Here is a 17769-nt window from a genome sequence, read left to right as displayed (position 1 = left end):
TGAAAGAATTCTATAAAGAGAAAATTAATATCTTTCGTTCATTGAACTTGGTTGAATTAGTTGTGCAATCTAAGTTTATCGTCTATAAATCTTGCTATGTTCAATTCAAATTCATTGTATTTGACCTTGTTTTCGTTAACAAATAATTTATTAATGATTTATACGATCACACATGTGCTATAACTAATATCACAACTTTGTCGTGGTTATATATTAATAAATTTTTTCCTGAAAAAACATAATTTGTTAAAGAAAAACAAACTGAACAAAAAGAAAAAAAAGTAAAAAGGTAGATTCCAAAACCCCTTGTTGGATAAACCCTCGTCTCTTCCCTCTCACTTCTCACTCGCTCTTCAACTCTCATCGATTTTCTTCTCTTCTGTGAATCGATTTCTCGAGAAAAATGAACTTGGGAAACTCCAATAACCAGAAAACTTCCTCACCACCGACACACAATCCGCCCCAACTCAGCCCCCAACAGGCCTTCACCAACCTCCAAAACCATTGCTCCGGTTTCCTCCACCACCTCTCCCACCTTCCCCTCTTCAACCCGAACCCTTCTTCCCTCCAAACCCACCTCCAATCCACCTTCTCCAACCTCCAGAATCAAGCAAAACATGCATTCGATTCCAGGTTTTCGAGCTTCAATCCGGTGCATTCTTCTGGCAAGAACCCAGTTTGGGGTCGAATTGCGGTGAGTAACAAAACCCAGGTCGCCAATTCCCCTGGTGGCGGGTCTAAAGCCGCCATGTCCACCGAGGACATCGAAGAGCGGCTTGCCGGCGTGCCGGTTTATGCTCTCAGTAATGCCTCGGAGGAATTCGTGTTGGTTTCTGGTGCTTCCACTGGGAAGTCTCTGGGATTGTTTTGTTTCAAGAAAGAGGATGCGGATGCACTTCTTGAGCATATTAGGATTATGGACCCCGGAATGCGAAGCGGGTCGAAAGTGGTGGCTGTGGCTTTAAATAAGGTGGGAATGTGAATAACTTGATGAAATTTTATTCATGTTTTTGTTTATTTAGGTTTTCTGTTACCTTGAAATTGGATAAATTAAGGATTGGTGGAGGTTAATGGGTGTTGGTTTCGCAGGTTTTTCAGCTCAAGGTCGATGGAGTAGCCTTCAGGTTGATTCCTGAGTATTCTCAAGTCAAGAATGCGCTTAAGGTGCGTAAGATGCTGGCACAAGAATAGTAATTAAATACACCGGTTATTTTCCGGAGTTGAATTTTGTCAATTTAACACGAAGTTTTGATTATTTGAACATAACTATAACGGATTCATCCTGAAACAACAAGAAAATAACTGCAAGTCTGTCACCCCTGCTTTATCCATATGTATGTATTGCGTGCTAGCTCTGTAAATTCACATTTGATTCGATACTGAATAGGCCAGGATGCCTTAACGATTTTAGTTTAAAAATACTTACTCAATACATAAGATACAGTCAAAACCTAGGGAAGCTGTCATATAAAAGGATCTATATGAACATCAGCACTCCCATCCTTTTCAAACTGCAGATTTAGAAACTAAATACCTTGTAAGTTCCCATAGATCAAGTAATTAACATACACATTTTAATGGACATCACTGCAGTAGGGTGTGATTGGCATTGGTCTTGAGAAATCTGCGAAAAGATATTGGGGTTTGAACTTGGTTTCATAAAAGATATAAGCTAAATGCATGCATGGTACCCTTCTGCCAGAAAATGATTTCTCTCTACCTCTCGTTCCTCCATATTCAAGTCTTATGTTTGTTTTGTGATCCCCTATGTAGGAGAGAGAAAAGGTTGGAACTTCTGATGATGATGGCTTTCCTGGTGTACCAGTTTTCCAGGTTCTACTTTTAGCTTTTCCCAATTTTAATTAGTCATATACTGTATAGTTGAAGGCCTGTAGTTTGCTGTTTGCTTCAACTTGGTTTCCTTTTTGTAGGTAACTCATTCCTTTGTCTAAACTATTTTTTTTGGCAAAATGTCTACACTAATTTGATTACACGTTCTTGATTGATTCACATCTTTGGCTCATTCCAGCCATGTGAATATAAAACATCCACATGGTCACTATTATGTAAAATTCTGAACTGATCCACTCATTGCCAATGTGGTTTTGAGTTGGGTGCTTCAACTTTGACAGATGATATATTTTGTTTACTAACCTTCCTTTGATTTACTTCACATATTTTTTTAAAACTTTTTCTCATTATCTATTCAACAGCTTTCATTTTCTAGAATGGATAACTCCAAACCTTGCTAATGTCGCCCTTTTCAATATGCCATTATGATGTTTTCCATTTGGTGGTTGTATTTTTCTAATAAGGAAAGTGAGGGGGTTTTGTCGACTTTTTTGCTGCTTTTAATAATTTGGCATCACTTTGCCACCCTGAAGTTTAAAAGATATAACTTACTGCCTTGTTCGCTTCAGAATAAAAGTGTAAGAACGAATAAAAAGAACATGGCATTTTCAATCTATAATCAACTTGAGAACGAGTTATACCATCATAGCATCAATTCGAAGTACCCAGTTGGGGAAATTTGTGATGTTCCACTATCAATATCCTTGTCGTTGAATCTAGGAAATATGCTGCATGGCTTCAGCCTAATTTCAGGTTAGGTGATATTCTAAAGGTGTAGAAACTGTGAAAAATTAATGGTTGTTGATGAGTTAAATAGGAGAAGAATTGGCACTAACCTGGAAGGGTTGAGATTGAGGTGGGTTTGCAAAGAGATTAAAAAAATTGGGTTTCTAGGTTTAAGATCTTTAAATGTGTTTTGAAATTCAACTGTGAAAGGAACAAAAATGGTAGAGACAAAACAAAGATCTATATGTGAGGGCTCTTTTTTTATTGCTGGAGAGTGGGATACACTGTTATCTCTCTCCTTTTTGTTCACCCTTTGTATTCCCACAATGTTGTGTCCTTTGGGTCTTGTCAAGTTTGCTTTTAAATTTTTGAGAAATTTGTTTCTTTTCAATTGAAGAAACTGAAGCGAAGTCAAAGTAGCTTCCTATGGATGCATGGAAGTATAAGAAAATTAAAGAGAAAACATCAGGCATTAGCTCTTAGGTTTCTTACTTTGACCTTACTTGGATAAGGTTTGTCACTCACTTCATATAGTTTATCCACGGTGACATCTAGACTGCTGCATTAGTTTGGTGGTTGACTATGTCGTTTCGGTGCAGACCATTTAGGTGCTAGTGCATGTCCGTCTAAGTCTTATACTCTTTGGCTTCAACTTATTCAGGAAAGCACCCATCAGACTGATTGTAGTACTCACCATTTACTGTGCTAGTGCCAAACACGTGCACATTTCTGTTTTCTCTTATTCTGGGACAAGGGGGCGCAGTAAGCTTATTCTGGCACAAACCACATGGTGCTAAACTGAATATTCCTCTTATTAGGAACAGTAATTTGTTCTTTTTCTTGGCCAAAATTAATAGGTCAGTTTCCCAAGTGTGTTTCTATGAAAAAAAATTATTTAACCATAGAATTTGGATGCAAAAGCTTGTTAACCTTTCAAACCCTGCAATTCACAGTTCTAGAGCTTCAAACCAGCAGTGGATGCATCGGGTTTTCCAAACTAATTATGGCTGTATGCCCAAGTTGCATCTGTTTCCTGCATGGGAGCTTCTCACTATCGCGTATTGAATGTCTTTTTGAAAGTTTGCTAAGAAATCATGCAGTAGTGCAATGTAATTAATTGTACAATCAATATAAGCATGTATCTATATTCCAATAAACATGGATCTTTATGAGTTAAACCGGTTCTGAAATTAATCTTGTGATTAATGGTCCAGTTTTTTTCGTTAAAAAAGGTCATATGAATATCCATTTTACTGCTTGATATATGAAAAAATGCCTTCAAACTGGGATGTACATGCCCATTCTCATTCAGACCTGCTATTTCTCATGAATCATGCTGCACAATCTTGCTCTTTATGATATATAGGTCGACTTGTTTTAAACTGATAATAACCTTTGGTTGGAAACTGATCTATTGTGGACAGTAGAATTCCGTCTTGAGGCTGGCTAGGCCAAACTTTTTGGACCCAAACTGTGATTTAATCTTATTCTTTTAGCGACTAGCGTTTCCTAAAGTTATTTCTGCTTCCAAACTGGCTTACTAGAATTTTGTATGGCTTTCTGATTTTTTTTTGACATTTGTCTTCATCACAAACTTCTTGCATGAATTTCCCATGCTAATATATTTGTTAACCTGATTAAACATTTAATTAGTCAAGGAGCTTGGTTCTGAAAAGCCAAAGCAAGAGCTATCGTCCAGTATTTTTCAGGAAGGTCAGTTAAACAATACCCTTGCTTGCATTATCTAGCTTGTTTTGGCATAAATATTGCGGTTTTACTTATTCTTAGAAATCTTTTAGGAGGATTTGGAAAATTCACTATCAAGAGCTTCTCGTGACCAGAATCAATTAAATCCTGCCTTCAGACCAGGGGATGTTCAGGTATGGGTTTCAGGACCTATTGACGGTGTAGCGGAACTTATCTTTCTGTTTACTTATTCTATTGTGTTGTAGGTTGCTGTTCTTGAGGAAGTCATAAAGGGGATGAAGGTAGGGATTCGTTTTTCCATTTACAATTATCAATTGTTGCTTATAAATCAACGACCAGGAGACAGTGGAGCGCCAGGATTGAGCTACAAAACTATACAAATGTTTCGCTCATTTCTCAATAGTTTTGAATCGTTTTCCTCCTATCTTGTGGGCAATTAGAAAGCAAAAGTAACAATGAAATATTGCAGGAGGGTTCTACATCAACGTGGGATGACGTCGTCTTCATCCCTCCTGGATTTGACATCTCTACTGATCCCAACAAGCAATAGGCATACTGCAAGGAGCTCGCATTACGTGGCACCTTTGGCAAGAACATTAGTCTAATACAAAATTACTTATGAAGAGTTTAATCTAGTAGGGTTTAGATTTTGTGCTTGTAGTTATGTACCCATCTGTAATTCACTGGGCTTACGCATATCGGGAAGTAGAATCTTCGTTCTTTTCGTCGTTTCTCAGGCTTATGTTCATCTGGTGTTTGAGTACTGTTGCAGGGCATAAATTCTACTTGATGAGAAAATCATATTATTAGCCTGGACGCTGAAGCCTGAACTCGGATTAAACATAAATACTGAAACAAAAGCCAGCAACCGAAAAAATTTAATCACGAATGTTTTAACTCGGATTCAACATAGCATGGTAGTGTTTATGGCGTGTGTTACATAAATTTAACCTCGCGGCTTACATAATACAACATAGCATTCTTTGTGCACCATAAATAATTTCGACCGTAGTGAGGGATCAAAGGAACTCTTGCAATTTTGATTTTTTTCTTGACAATCTGCGGATTTTATACACCGGTTCCTGATATGATGCTGGGTTACTGAGCATTTACTTTGTTTTCTCATTCGTTTTTCATTTTTTTTTTCACAATACATTTAAGAATTGCAACCTATATGAATTCCTTAGAACATCAATACTATACACGTACATGTTGAATCACTACACTACATTGCTCCAAAACTCACTAGGCTAGTGATCTAACAAGTGCCCTTATTGGAAATTATCATCTCAAACTCTCTCATGGTTTTGAAAGGATCGTCAATGTCGACATTCTTTTCCATCTCAATGAGGGCAAGCCGAGCGGCTTCTCTGTCTCTTTGGCGATTCTTCTTTATCAATCCATTGGCCCTGGCAAGTTCGGCGGCTCTATACTTGTCAATCACGAGAGAGGGGGTTTCAGGGCGTTGTGCTTTAAGAATGGTAACTGCGAACCGAGATTTCAACATGGCCACCCGACCCGCCTCAGGTGTTGTGGTGCCATGCTCATGATGGTCACAAAGAGGAAGAGGAAGTAGCACTGTCACCGGTGACTCACGGCTCAAGTAGCCACCCGATTTATCTGATGAAATCTCACAAGTCACAGGAAGAGGAGTAGACAGCCTCTTCTGCTTCTTTGCTCCATTCGTTTCCGGGTCCATAATATCAACTCTCGCGATCGTCGGCCAGTGGAGGAGCGGAGCGTTTCTTTGAATTATTCAAAGAAGCTACCTTCTGGGATTCGGGTTTGGAGACCAGTACTTTCGTCGAACGGGAAGAAGAGGAATCATTAGCAGCCTTCTTGGAAGCATTCAGATTACGAGTGGTTTCTGCTGCAGGTTTGTAGTGATCAGATGAGAGGATTTCGTCAAGCCACTTTCTAGTTTTTCCAGAGTATTTCATGGTTGGTGACAAAAAGTTCAAGAGAGAACGAAAAAGGAAAGCGCACTGCGGACGAGTAGAGGGAGCGGATGATGTAGCTTATAGTGAGAAATAGAACCCTAGCTCTCCTGCCCAAATAAAATTCTCCCAAGCCAACCTTGCTTCCCAAGAAACTAGGTAATCCAACTCGGTTTGGGAAATTTAGCGCTATTTAATCCTATTTTTCTATTACAATTAATCGAGTTTGTTGGATCATTGTTTTTTCTTTAATTTGGTTTTTGAAACTGTAGGATTTCTAGTTTCCTTGAAAATTGTGGTTTCTTGATTTCTCATATATACTTTCTGGTTTCTAAAATAGGTAATGCTAAGGACACCAAATTTGTAAATTAAATTTTGTAAACTAAATGACATGGAAGTTGATGATTAGGTTGTAACTTAAGCGTTGATAAACATGCTCATTCATATTGGCGACACATCATTTAGTTTGCAAACTTGTCTACACATTTAGTCTTCATAACATTACTCTTCTATAAAATAGAAAAATGAAAACTTTTCTCTGTGATGCCTTTTTGCTTCTAGTTGGACTAAAAAGGGCAGCGAGATATGACAACTCTCATAATAACGAGGATGCATTAGAAATGCAAATTAGGGGTAGAATTGGATATCACCTTAATCAAATAAGATTAAGAATATTACGAATATATTTTAGGACTGCAAGTAGTTTGTAATTCAATTAGTTAAGAGTATTTGCACTTGCATACGAAGTCCGATGTTTGAGTTCTCCTCCCCGTAGTTTAATGTAAATTATCTTATCGTTTGTTAAAAATAATAATCAAAGGAGTGCTAAATGACTATTTGAGAGTGTCAATAACAACTCGATTTTAAATATACAAGTAATTTTGTTTGTGATCAATTAATGAAGAGTTATTTTATTCAAATTAATAAGGGTACTAGCTAATCCATTCCAAAATAATAACTCCATGTTAAATTCTTTACTCATACTGTATAACTTTGGATGATGAGATTTTTCAGGTGACAAAGAGCTGTGTACCTTGATTGAACGTAAAATATAGCGATATAGCTAGTCCAATTTAGTTTAACCTAATTCTCCATATCAAAACACGGCCTATAATTAGGTTGTATATAACTACTCGGCAAGCAACAGAAGATTGAAAAGATGCATCTTATTCACTGAGGCCATCAAATGTGTAAACTTCATTCATATACACACATTGCTTCGAAAATAAGAGAGGAAGCTAAGCTAAAGAAACGTTACGTGTTAACCAATCAATCTAACAAGTGCCCTTTATTTGAAATTAACATCTCAAACTCTCTCATGGTTTTGAAAGGATCGTCGATGTCGACATTCTTTTCCATCTCAATGAGGGCAAGCCGAGCAGCTTCTCTGTCTCTTTGGCGATTCTTCTTTATCAATTCATTGGCTCTGGCAAGTTCGGTGGCTCTATACTTGTCAATCACGACAGAGGGGGTTTCAGGGCGTTGTGCTTTAAGAATGGTAACTGCGAACCGAGATTTCGACATGGCCACCCGACCCGCCTCAGGTGTTGTGGTGCCATGCTCATGATGATCACAAAGAGGTCGAGGAGGTAGCACTGTCACCGGTGACTCATAGCTCAAGTAGCCACCCGATTTATCCGATGAAATCTTACAAGTCACGGGAAGAGGAGTAGACAGCCTCTTCTTCTTCTTTGCCCTATTCGTTTCCTGGCCCATAATCTCAATTCTCTCACAATCGTCGGCCAGTGGAGGAGCGGAGCGTTTCTTTGAATTATTCAAAGAAGCTACCTGCTGGGATTCGCGTTTGGAGACCAGTTTCGTCGAATGGGAAGAAGAGGAATCGTTAGCAGCCTTCTTGGAAGCATTCTGATTACGAGTGGTTTCCGCTGCAGGTTTGTGCTGATCAGATGAGAGGATTTCGTCAAGCCACTTTCTAGTTTTACCAGAGTATTTCATGGTTGGTGACAAAAAGTTCAAGAGAGAACGAAGAAGGAAAGCGCACTGCGGGCGAGTAGAGGGAGTGGATGATGTAGCTTAGAGTGAGAAATAGAACCCTAGCTAACCGCTAATATATAAGTAATTATAACATGTGCTCTCCTGCCCAAATAAAATTCTCCCAAACCAACCTTGCTTCCCAAGAAACTAGGTAATCCAACTCGGTTTGGGAAAATTAACGCTATTTAATCACATTTTTGTAAGATGTTCATTCATTGATATTTTGATTATTGTTGTAATATTCTTAATCTTATCCTATCGTTTGTCAAAAAAAGAAAAAATCAATGAGTGTTGAATTATTATTTGAGAGTGCCAATAACAAGGCAATTTTTAAAAAAAAAAAAAAAATGGGACTAGCTGATGGCTTTGCCACGACAATCCATCATTTTGGGAGTTATAAATACTCTCAGAGACATTTCAGCTTCCCCTTGGCCCACATCGATTTTCAATATACAATTTTAATTGTAATTAATTAATGAAGAAGTTACTTTATGCAAATTAATAAGGAGACTAGCTATCATTTAGTACTACGGTCTAGTGATATTCCTCTTCATTTGTAAGTGAGAGATCTTAGGTTCGATTCTCGCCAAAAACGAATTTGAACCACATTATTGCTAGCTTATTGTGAGGCTAAGCCCACCCCTGTCCCTTAGGGTGCGTTTGTTGCACTGGACTATCCCGGACTCGACTAGCTTCCGGAATTAAGCTGGATTGGCTTAGACTAGACTAAGCTGGACTAACTTAATGAAGCATTTGATGCAGTGACGGACTTAAAGAAGGATAAGTAACATCTATAATATTATATTATTTAATTTAATAATATTTTATTCAATCTTTTTTCATTTTGTCTCTAAAGTGTCTAGAACACTCTACTTCCGTCCCTTTTATTAATTCAATAATATTTTAATTTTTTATTCAATCTCTCTCTGGACTCTCTGGAGACTTCTTTATTTTCTTCCTTTAGTTTCGTCCCCATAACACTCGTTTTCTTCATCTTTTGTCCTGCAAAACCACTCATTTTCTCCATCTTTAGGTATTGGTGAGGCTGGGTTTCAGATATGGGAAATGGGTTGGCAAACAGAGTTGCCCAGAAGCATGCTTGCAGACTTGTAGCGTTCATAAACTTGCAGCGTGCGATCGTCTTTGGAGATGGGATTAGCAATCCCATGGTTTTTTAGGGGTTTAGTTAAGACCAGCTAGTCCCTCCTTTAGTTGAAGCGAGTGAGAGCTAGTCTCATTAAATCTAGACCATGTAGGAAACAAACACGGGACTAGACTAACCCTTAGTCCAGTCCAGTCTAGTGAATTTTAGTGAGGGAAAACAAACACCCCCTTAGTGTAGATAATATCGTTTGTTAAAAAAATAAAAAAATAAGAAGACTAGCTAATCCATTCCAAAATAATAACTCCATGGCAAATGCTTTACTCATAGAGTATAATTCTGGATGATGAGATTTTTCAGGTGACAAAAGGAGCTGTATACCGTTAAATCTATGGCATAGATTGAACTTGCCTTATTCACTAGACGAGATCGAATTTGCTGTTATAGGGATTAATCCCAGTGTTTACTAGGTTTTCTTCATATTTCATCAATTGTTTTGTGTTGATAAATTGTAAATTATAAAGTTGCTTTCATTGGTTGAAAACTTTGAAAATTTGACTGTAAGGTTCCAACTGATTGATTATGTAATTTAAGTGCTATAAATTCAGGTGTCGTGGCTCCATCCAAAGTACTGGAGCAGTGTCCAAGGGACCGAGGTTCCTCAGAACCCATCTCGACCGCTGTAGCACGGTTGATGATTGGACCATCGTGAGGCAGTTTTGTACACGGATCAGCGATGCCTGTTAGAGTCTGAGTAGAAGTTGGTTCGATGAGTTGTCGGTCGGGAGTTATGGCGCTTATGTTGCCATAACCAAATATGATGATCTGAGCATGCGAGTTGGTGAGTTATCTCTTTTTCATGTCCACGAAGTTTGCGTGATTCCCTGCACGAGAGGCAGTATAAGCCTACTGCAACTTATCAATAGCATAGTTGATTTGATTTTTAACAAAGAATCTCATACCTCACTCATAGTAGGAAGGGGCCTCGTAGATGGAGCCTCTCCACTCCCTAAGAGCAGTTCTACCGCTGCTTTTAGCCAGGCACCCAAGCTAAAAAATGGACCGGTATCCATGAAATTTGCTTCACCCCAGCCCTTTAGGCTGGCACCTAACCCAAGCTAGGCCACAGGCCAGCCCAGAATCGACAGAGGAAAGAGACGACCCATCTGACTTCATGGCTACCGTCTCTTTCATTTGACGCCACACACAAGAACTTGCCACCGTCTCTCTCACTTGAACTGCCCTCCGCGGAACCCTATTCGATCTCATTCCATAACTCCATTGATCTCCACCTTCATCACTCTCCGCCGCACCTCCGACGCCTCCCGATCCCTGGAACCCCATCCGATCCCATGCCAATCTTGGGGCTCCGGTTGCTTCACGCAGGGATCGAACTTGGTGGGTGAAATCGATTGGGTGTGATTGTGAGACATGTGGGGAAGAGGGTGGTGGGTGTCCGTGTTCGGAGTTTGGTGGGTTCGACGACATTGTTTTGGAGTGTGGGCTGGGTTCTAGAGAGAAGAAGAAGAAGAAGGGAGTCCAAAGAATCTTACAGAATCTATGGAATTAGTGAAACTGTGCTTGATCGCACAGTTGGAAAATCAGGGAAGAAAGTGAGAAAAATGGGAAGAATAAGAAGAAGAAGGGAGTCTAGAGAGAAGAAGAAGGAGTCAGAAATTAAAAATCAATTTATTATTTTATAAAAATTAATAATATTTTAATAAAAATGATTAGGCTATTTAGTTTTAGGGGTGGAGATGCATTTGGCTTATTACTGTTCATTAAGGTCTATTATTGTTCATTGAGTGGATTAAATAGGCTGGGTGCTGGCGCATTTTTTTAGGGGTGGAATTGCTCTAAGGTGGTTGCAGCTTTAGCGACCTAATATGATTACTTGCTCTGAAGTAGTGGTGGTGTCGGGGATAGGGTTATCCCCGACTTGTGCGATGGAGACGTCTGGGGCCAGACTGTTGTCAGATGTCTAGTTAACGTTAGCCTTGATGGAGCTTTCTTATGCGTTCATGCTTGTGGTAGAGTGACCTAGTGAGGAGGAGTATGAGTTCACTCTTAGCAAAACCACCAATTGTGGGAACCAAATTTGCGCACCCCACAAGAAGTGGAGATGATCGAACTCGTTTTCTTATAAAACAACACACAACTGTGAGTAAGCTAACGACCGGGGGATTTGCCGATCAAAGACTTTCCAAAAGTCAAGTTAGTAAGCAATATTAAGACTTAAGAGTGGGCAAGAAAATAAGTGTGCAGAGATTGCGTTACCAGATATGAACCCTCAAATGATGTATTTATACCAGTCGAGGAGATGACCTTTTAGGCCAGTAGAATCCTTATTTAAACTCCGAGAATCCTAGAGGATATTTAAGAATTAGATATTGCATCTTCTTAGGAGTGTGATTATTTGCGGTGCATGTCAATCCTTTAGATTGTAAGGACTCCAAGATTATAGGAAACTTGTTGATTCTTTACTAGATTAGGTTCTCGAATCTTGTGGAACAAGTATGGTCAATCTCAACGAAGTTGTGGAATTCGCCCACTTATCATGGAACAGGATGATGGTGGCATTATTGCTCCATTTAGTCAGCTTCGAATCGAAGGCTGTTGAGTCCATGGCCGGACTTCTAAGGTATAAGTATTCTAATTCGACTTACTACGGTCTTATAGCAATCATGAGTGACATATTGCATGTTATTATAATCTCCACTACGTATTTAGTTATTCAAATTAAATTTATACCAAAAATTTATATATACTAAAACCCAAACTCGGATGGTACTGTTTTAGGGCAGTGTGTAGACCAAAATGCCCTTAAAAATTTTCCTTATGTTCGTTTTTTTCCTGCTTTCCACAGTCAAAGGACGATTGTGCCCTTTACTTCCACGCTACTGTCATCGTCGCTTTCTCTTCGTTTTTCAGTTCCTTTTCACTGCTTTTAGTCAAATTTTTTCCCCATTGCATTTGGTTCCCTTCTTTTCCAGTCGTTTGCTCTCTCTCTTCCTCTCTTCTCTCTTCACCTCACTTAGTCTCAGAGTGGATAGTTTTTGGGTGAGTTCTTCACCCATAAAAGCTTCACCCATAAAAGCTTCACCAACAAAAGCTTCACCCAGCACAAAAGCTTCACCCATAAAAGCTTCACCAACAAAAGCTTCACCCACCACAAAAGCTTCACCCACCATAAAAGCTTCACCTTCACCCACCATAAAAGCTTCACCTACAAAAGCTTCACCCATAAAAGCTTCACCAACAAAAGCTTTACCCATCACAAAAGCTTCACCCATAAAAACTTCACCAACAAAAGTTTCACCCACAAAAGCTTCACCCACCACAAAAGCTTCACCTACAAAAGCTTCACTTATAAAAGCTTCATCCACCACAAAAGCTTCATCCACCACAAAAGCTTCACCTACAAAAGTTTTACCCACCACAAAAGCTTCACCCATAAAAGCTTCACCAACAAAAACTTCACCCACCACAAAAGCTTCACTAACAAAAGCTTCACCCACCACAAAAGCTTCACCCATCACAAAAGCTTCACCCACAAAAGCTTCACCCATTAAAGCTTCACCAACAAAAGCTTCCCCCACCACAAAAGCTTCACTTACAAAGCTTCAACACAAAAGCTTCACCTACAAAAGCTTCAAACTATCTTGATCAAGATATTGTGAAGCAAAATCAATTCATAGTACCCAACAAAGCTTCAACCTCAAAGCTTCACTTACAAAATTTCAACACCAAAGCTTCACCTACAAAGCTTTAATATATATATATATTTGGAAATTCGACAATTCAAAAATTCGAAAATTCGAAAAAAAAAAACAAATTGCCTAGGCCTCATCTTTTTTGGGCGTAACAACTTTCATAACAAATATATATGAAGAAGGAGTTTTGGGCTACCACTTATAAAGAAAATGCCTCATTCGTCAACTCCCTCGACTGGAGACTTAGGGGACTCCTACCATGTGCTACTACACCTTGATACTCGGAAGTCTTATGACCACTCAGTGACTTGGATTTTTCAAGTCTCCAACCGAGAAATTTTCCTCACTCGGGAAATTAAGGGAGTACTACCTCAACATACATGCTTCACTCTCAAAGCTTTAACATACAAGCTTCAACAAAAGAAAAAAAAAAAAACTTAGTGAAGAAAGCCTTGGTGTATTTAACAAAATACGTTGAAATGAAGCAAAACTTGTTTATTGATATCTCCGATAAGTTACAAATATGTACATATACATGAATCAAAATAAACAAACAAGAATGAGCCTTCACAAAGGTTGCTCAGGAGAAGTCTCAACAGTCGGCAGAGCCCCAAAAAGAGTAGGCACCAGAAGGTGATCATTCGGAGCCTCAGTACTGGGCAGAACCCCAGAAGGAGGAGGCATGTAATGTTGATCATTTGGAGCTTCATTACGCGGTACAGCCCTAGAAGACGAAGGCAATAAATGCCTTTGGAACAAACCCACAAACCTCTGATGATCAAGTAAAATCTGACCATCAGATTCCTATAGCTGGTCAAGCTTCCTCTTCATGTTTGTAGCATAGTCATGTGCGAGCTTGTGCAATTGTTTATTCTCATGCTTGAGCCCCCTGATCTCCTGTTTGAGACTTATCACTTCAGCCGTCAATGATTCAACTTGGCGGGTTCGAGCAAATAGGCTTGGGCCATATTAGACATAGAATCTGCACACTGAACACTGAGAGCCAGATAATCCTTAACAGCCAACTCATCAGACTATTTGGAAAGTAGTTTGTTATCTTTAGAAGTGAAAAGGTTCTTGGCCACCACCGCAGCGGTTATATCATTCTTCATCACAGAGTCCCCAACAGTAAGAGGACCAGTAGGGGATAAGAAGGATTGACGCCATATGTTGTCTTGAGAAGGCATGACTGTCTCTTCACCAAAGTTCAAGTTAAAATGACGATCAGATGGGCCAAACATTCTCAGAAATGATGAAGGAGAAATGAGGTGCAATAAATCTCTCAAGTACAAAAATAAGGGGAAAATTCTTACAAGCAATAACTCTCTGAATGTACTTCATGCACACAATTGGTGCTCTTATAAAAGAAAGAGCAATAGGGCCGTTGGTTCAAAAATCGAAGAGGTACCACTCTTCGGATTTCGAAGAGGCACCACTCTCCACACGCAACATCAGCTTCTCGGGTACCACATATAACTTTGCCAAAGATCTATGACAAAGTTTAGACACATAAATTTTAAAGGTCCAGCTACCCTACTATTACCTACAAGGGTAAAGGAACAACACAACTACTTGATAACTGAAAAGTCCATATGTGTGTCAACCTCCGTGATCTGTGGTAAGGCAGACTGGCAAAAATGCCCAATCGTTACTCACATTCGAGAAAACACTCCCAACAAGATTGCTTGCTCAAAAATCGAAGAGGCACAACTCTCCGAATCTCGAGAGCCAGACTCCCAACAGGATTACTTGCTCAAAAATCGAAGAGGCACCGCCCTCCGAATCTCGAGAGCCAGACTCCCAACATGATTACTTGCTCAAAAATCGAAGAGGCACATCTCTCCGAATCTCGAAAGCCAGACTCCCAACAGGATTACTTGGTCAAAAATCGAAGAGGCATCGCTCTCCGAATCTCAAGAGCCAGACTCCTAACATGATTGCTTTCTCAAAAATCAAAGAGGCACCGTTCTCCGAATCTTGAGAGCCAGATCCCCGACAGTATTGCTTATTCGAAAACTGAAGAGGCACTGCTCTCCGAACTTCGAGAGCTAGATTTTCTTGGATAAAGCTTGTCTGCAATCTTCACACGCAACATCAGATTTCCAGATACCATAAATCACTTTTTCAAAGTGCTCTAACAAAGTTAAAACACGTGAATCTTGCAGCTCTCACTACACTGCTATGACCGAGAAGGGTAAAGGAACAGTGTTACCACTCGCTGTTGGGACAATTCCTATATATGTCAACCTTCATCCTCCACAGTTAGGCAGACCTGCAAATAAAAAAAATGCTCAAATTTTCTTTACATCCGAGAAGGCACACTCAGTAGAGTTTCTCGAAATACTCAGCTTATTTTCCTCCTGATAATACCTTTACAAACAAGCCACACCAGAGCAAGAGTATCTCATATCATCAGGGTTAAAAGCAAGAGTATCTCATATCATACTTTTTCCCTGTTTTTTCCTTTGGCCTTGTTCTTACGTGCACGACAAGGAGAAAGAGAGCAATCAGTCAGCACTTGGAATCAAGCTTCCAGTCAGGAACTGACTGCCTGGAACCCCTTGTCTGATTACTTACCTGGCATTGCTCTCGAGTACTCATCTTCAACATCTTATGCTTTTAGAAAAGATACCACATATATCTGAGGAACAGATAGGGCAAGTGAGAAGGATACAAGGAAGCATGTGGAGACAAGCGTAACAGAACACGTGCTGATACATCCATTACTTATTCAACAACAAAAGTATCACATATCATCAGGGTCGAATGTATTATAGATTTGATGGACTTGTTTTGACCTTTAAATTCTTGAGTCGACCTTATACTCTAGAGGAAATCAGAAAACCCTCAAGCCCAGTTCAAGAATAATCCTGTGGAAAGTTACTTCTTCAAAAGCAAAAGTATCTCATATTATCTCTTTTCCATTTGCTTCTCCTTATCCTTGTTGCTATTTACGACACAAGGAGAAGTAGAACAATCAATCGGAAGCCGAAGTCAAACCTCCGATCCAGGTTGTTTGCTTAGAAGTCTGATTGCTTACCTTTTATGTTACCTCATTCGGCAAATCTCCTAACTCGACGACTTGGGGGACTCCTACTATAGGGTTTGTATCGCACTTGACCAAACCCGAAACTACAAGTAAGCTTCAAGTGAAATTGATACATTATCTTGTGCATCTTTATCGGTTAAAGATACCACCCTTGGATGGAGGAAAAGTACTTCCAGAGAAGATGTCACATCTACATATGAGACAGATAAGGCAAGTGAAAATGATACCACACTTTGGTACTTAGAAGTTTCGTGATTACTCAATGGCTTGGATCTTGCAAGTCCCCAAACGAATAGCTTTCCTCGCTCGGGAACTTAGGGGAGCACTGTTTGTACCATACTTGACTAATCCTGAAACTACTGAGCACCGGTCAACGTTATACCGTCAAGGACTCAGAAGAGTTTCCCTTTAACCAGGAGGTCAATCACAGCGCGACATGTGTCGACATCAGAAGCCAATCATAGCGCGACACATGTCAACATCAGAAGCCAATCACAACACGACACGTGTCAATGTCAGAATGAAACTAGAAACTCTATTATATAAATAGAGATCATTCTCTTACAATATTTCCTAATGTCATTTGTACTAAATCATTCACTAGTACTCACTAAAGGAGAGCTTGAACCTATGTACTTGTGTAAACCCTTCACAATTAATGAGAACTCCTCTACTCCGTAGACGTAGCCAATCTGGGTGAACCACATATATCTTGTGTTTGCTTCTTTGTCCCTATCCATTTACATACTTATCTACACTAGTGACCGGAGCAATCTAACGAAGGTCACGAACTTAACACTTTCTGTTGTACCAAAGTCCTCACTGATTTTGTGCATCAACACTAGACCCGGCAGTTTTTGATATGACACGGTGACACGACACGAAAACGACACGAAAATAACAAGTTTCAGGTCAACACGATAACTTATAGGGTCATTATCGGGTAACTCGTTAAGAACGGGTTCTTAACGGGTATACACGTAGGTAACACGTGGATAACCCGTTTCGACCTATTAAGAAAAAAATTTATTTTGATAATTTTAAAGTTTAATTACTAAAAGATTTATTATAAAATACAATAGCCATATTAATATATACAATATATTCTATATTAAATATATTTTTTTGTATTATTATTCTATATAAGTTTTAAAAAAAAAGTTTTAGTCATTATTTATTTTTATTATGAGAGTTCCTTATTATCATTACTAGGATAAATTTTACTTAACATGTTGTTGTCCAAAATTAAAATAAACTAATATAGTATTTGTATAGGCAAAAACTAAGAAGACATACATACAAGGATGAAAAATGTGAAAGAATATATAAACACTCATGATTCATCATTATTCCTCCACGAGTAGATAATGGTTACACTTACATTATCGTTTAGATTTTTAAAATCCTCCAAACCTTCATGAATAATGTTTTTTATTTGAGGGCAAAATTAATGAAATTAATAATAATTATTGTAGAAGTGTAAAAAATGTAAAAAAAATATACAATCACTTATAGTGACAAACTTTACAACTTTCATGAAGGGGTCAGCTTCGAAATCAAACACTATAATTCATAAACCTTAAATTTATATTTAATCGTCGATTGTCATTTACGCTTTATTCTTCTTACTGAATTTCATTTTTTAAATTTTCTTTTTTGAAAATATGATCATCTGGCGGATGTAAGAAG

The 17769-nt window shown here is 38.9% G+C and overlaps 1 protein-coding gene across 1 annotated transcript; it reads left to right on the top strand.

The window, feature by feature from the left end:
* The first annotated feature begins 43 nt into the window (after positions 1–43).
* On the top strand, positions 44–5008 carry LOC103400603 (protein TIC 22-like, chloroplastic). Its single transcript, XM_008339255.4, has 7 exons — positions 44–970; positions 1090–1164; positions 1774–1833; positions 4231–4290; positions 4377–4457; positions 4530–4565; positions 4754–5008. The coding sequence occupies exons 1-7, from the start codon at positions 404–406 to the stop codon at positions 4832–4834; spliced, it is 960 nt and encodes a 319-aa protein (XP_008337477.1). The 5' UTR covers positions 44–403; the 3' UTR covers positions 4835–5008.
* Positions 5009–17769: the final 12761 nt, after the last annotated feature.

This window comes from Malus domestica, chromosome 04, assembly GCF_042453785.1.
Source record: "Malus domestica chromosome 04, GDT2T_hap1".
NCBI classification, from domain to species: domain Eukaryota; kingdom Viridiplantae; phylum Streptophyta; class Magnoliopsida; order Rosales; family Rosaceae; genus Malus; species Malus domestica.
The sequence above is the reverse complement of the archived record's forward strand: the minus strand, read 5'-3'. Positions and strand labels throughout refer to the sequence as shown.